General features: G+C 57.7%; 1 protein-coding gene across 1 annotated transcript in view; it reads right to left on the bottom strand.

Annotated features, from left to right (window-relative positions):
* The window catches only part of HK2 (hexokinase 2), an 18,580-nt gene that overhangs the window by 13,708 nt on the left and 1,270 nt on the right, over positions 1–3,602 (bottom strand). Inside the window, exon 2 of the mRNA XM_009999347.1 lies at positions 2,967–3,129. Coding sequence (XP_009997649.1) covers positions 2,967–3,108 — 142 coding nt within the window. The 5' untranslated portion in view covers positions 3,109–3,129. The remainder of the gene's footprint in view (positions 1–2,966; positions 3,130–3,602) is intronic.

Here is a 3,602-nt window from a genome sequence, read left to right as displayed (position 1 = left end):
ACTGAGCCCACTAGCAAAGGGAAAGGTGTTGGAAAGAACCATGCTTTGATTTTCCAGGGATTTGACCACCAAAATCCTGCAGAATCCTCCTGAAAACCCCAGGCTGTGGATATCATCTGCTGGGGCTTAACAGAAGATCCTTGTGTCAACATCAGCACAGAGGAGGAAATGCAGTAACGCCCGCAAAGATTGGGAAAAAACAGGAAAGGAGCAAGGAGTAAGGTGGATTTGCACTAAGCAAGAGGAGCCCTGGCTCAGAGTCACTTCAGCTCGAAGGAAAAGCTCCTTTGGGGTCTCTTTTCCCCCCTCAGCCTGTGGTAGGACACACAGTGGGTGTCTGGGTGGGCGCTGGAGCCGAGCAAGGTGGCAAAAGTCACTTTTAGGAGGGATCCCACTTCCAAAGCAGAATTCCTCCCTCTTCTCCCTCTGAATTGGGAACAGCAAAGCCACCAGGAGCCCAGAGGAGGGTGGAGCAGTGGGGGAGCAGGGTATGGGCTTTGACTTGGACCCACAGATGTAACCATGCCTGTCCATAAACAGCTCTCATACGCCTGGATCCTGGGAAGCTGCCGGCTGAGCATTAGGGCATAATCCGAAAGCAGAGACAACTTGGGCTGTAGCAAGGAGGGAGGGGGCAGGGAGGGATAGGAAGGGGTAGGGAGGGGGCAGAAAGGTGTAGGAAGGGGTGGGGAAGAGTAGAGAGGGGTAAGGAGGGGGTATAAAAGGGGTAGGGAGGGCAGAAATGCCCTGGAGGACCCAAAGCGGGTGGAAGCAGGACTTCGTGCCCAGTGGGAATTTGCCCCAGAAGCTTCATAAAAAGCAGCAGAAGGAAGAATGAGCCCCTGGACACTAAGCTCTTCCCAAAGGATGCACCCCTGGACACTGAGCTCTCAGCAGCGATGTGCTGGCTCAGCCTCACGTGCCACCTTCCAGCCCCCTCCAAACCCTGACAGCAGAGACACCAGTGCCACTCATGGCCTGGATCCAGCTGGAGCTGAACAGGGAATCTCAGCTCTTGCTTCCCCAGGACTCGCTCAAAAACCTCCTGCTTTCCCTTCCCAGCTGCAGCCCCGTGACTGCTCCTTTCACGTCACATTTTCCATGCTGCTGTGCCCCTTCTGCGCCTGCTTCGGGTGAGAAGCAGCAGCCAGGACACTGGAGAAGCTGCAAAGCAGGACGAGGGAAGGAAGCCAAGGCTCCCTCTTGGAAGGGCAAGCAGAGGGATTGCACCTTCTCCCCAAGGCAGGTCAGGGTGCTGGAGCTCTGACACATGCTCTGCCAGCACCCAGCACCTTTGCCTGCACTAGTTCCCATGCCCAGGGGCAGCATTCCAGCTTTCCCTGGAATTAAAAATAGTCTCAAATATCTCAATAGATTGAAATCTCCATCCCAGGGCAGGCAGCCAGGTCCAGCTCTGGGGGGTGCTGAGCAGGTGGGACGGAGCAGGGAGGGTGGCTGCAGGTGCAGGGATGTGTCAGGACTCAAAGGGGGCTTCTCAGAAAGGTGGGAACAGGCTTTTCAGCAGGGCCTGTTGTGACAGCATGAGGGGTGATGGTTTTAAACTCAAAGAGAGAAGATTCAGATGAGATTAACGGGAAGAAGTTTTTTTACACTGAGGGTGGTGAGACACTGGTTGCCCAGAGAGGTGGGACATGGCCCATCCCTAGAAACATCCAAGCTCAGGTTGGAGGGGGCTCTGAGCAACCTGATCTGGGGGAAGGTGTCCCTGATCACTGCAGGGGGGTGGGATGAGATGGCCTTTAAAGGGCCCTTCAGCCCAAACCATGCTGGGATGCTTGTGAATCCCCAGGGATGTGTCCCCTCAGACCTCTCTGAGATATTGACAGTGGTGTCAAAACAGCAGGGGAGGGAAGGGTGGATGGGCCTGTCTACCAGCTCCTTTCCTCTCTGTCCCCCTCTCCCCCCCTGGCCAGCACCACCCCCTGCTTTTCCTAGGACCCCCATGAAGGTGCCAGCACTGGAGACACCCCAACTCCCAGCAGCTCCAGCCAGCAGGACCAACCATCCCTGGAGAGGGGAAAGCACATGGACATTTCCCACCCAAATGCTGAAGGACACGTCTTTGCAGCAGGGAGAAAGTCCATATTGTGAGGAGCAGGTCCGAGAGCCCCGTTCTCCTCCTGCAGCCCTGGTGGCATCCGGAGCAGCTGGCACTGCCGGAGCCGCCGCGCTAATGAAACCCGATGAGCAGGACCCGTGACTGTCCCTGTCCTGCCAGGAAGGACATGAGAAGGCTGGTTCCCACCCTCCCTCCACCAGTGGGAACTGGGAGCCCCCCCAAGTCCCAGCACATGGGGAACAAGGCCTGTCCCCATGTAAACCTCACCCAGCAGAAGTAGGATGAGGAGGGAAGGGGCCCCTGGAGCCCCATTTGGCAGCACCCTGAGGATGGTTCTTTGCCATGGGGGTGGTGAGAGCCTGCCCCAGGTTGCCCAGGGAAGCTGTGGCTGCCCCATCCCTGGGGGTGTTGAAGGGCAGGTTGGATGGGGCTTGGAGCAACCTGGGCTGGTGGGAGGTGTCCCTGCCCATGCAGGGGATGGGACTGGATGTGTTTTAAGGTCCCTTCCAACCCAAACAACTCTGGGATTCTACAGGTGTCCCCAGCCCACCCTCCCGGCATGTCTTCATGAACAAAAATCCCAGACAGGTCTGGGTTGGAAGGGACCTTCAAGACCATCCAGTCCCACCTCCTGCATGGGCAGGGACACCTCCCACCAGCCCAGGTTGCTCCAAGCCCCATCCAACCTGGCCTTGAAAACTTCCAGGGATGGAGCAGCCCCAGCTTCTCTGGGCAACCTGTTCCAGGGTGTCTCACCACCCTCACACTCAAGAATTTCTACTTAATATCTAACCTAAATCTCTTCCAGTTTTGGCACCTACAGAGACCTCCCCACCACAGCCCCCCTCTGCTCTGCCAGGAGGGAACATCTTCTGGCTCATGGTACCTGTCCCATCCGGAGTGGATCTCACAAAGGTGGGCAGCATCTTCACCGAGGCAGTGGGGTTGGTGTCAGCTCCCAGACCCTTCTCCATCTCCTTCCCAAAACGCTGGGACACCTCCTGAAGGGTCTCCTCGGAGAGCCGCATGTGGTAGAGGTACTTATCGATCTGAAAGGTGGAGATAAAGCCACAAAAGTCAACCAGAGGGCTGGGGACAGGGGCACAGCCCCCGTGACGTGAGACAGCATTCAGCCCCCCTCATGTCTCCTGGGGCTGATGCAAGGAGGAGCAGGTTGTGACCCACCCCGAAGGGCAGGACACACTGTGCCCACAAGGCACCTCCAGCCCCTCTTCCCGAGCATCCCGTGGGCTGCTCCCCAGGGAGCTCCCCAGATGCCACCTCGCAGCCTCCTCAGCAGCATTCCCAGGTGCCAACTTGGGAATGCCAAATCCCCAGGATGCTCCTCAGCATCCGCTCAGCTCCTTCCCCTCTGGGCACCCAAACAGGTTGCGACACAAGTAGGACCCAAACTCAACAACCTCCCCTGCCTGGGCAGTGAGTCAGGAGGTCAGAGCCGGAGGTTTTCCAGCTGCGGAACCTTCCTACGCTACAGCAGCCCCGTGCCTTGACCTTGACCCTC

The sequence above is a fragment of the Chaetura pelagica genome, unplaced genomic scaffold (genome assembly GCF_000747805.2).
Source record: "Chaetura pelagica isolate M959 unplaced genomic scaffold, ChaPel_1.0 scaffold526, whole genome shotgun sequence".
Taxonomy (NCBI): domain Eukaryota; kingdom Metazoa; phylum Chordata; class Aves; order Apodiformes; family Apodidae; genus Chaetura; species Chaetura pelagica.
This window is presented reverse-complemented; position numbering and strand designations above follow the sequence as displayed.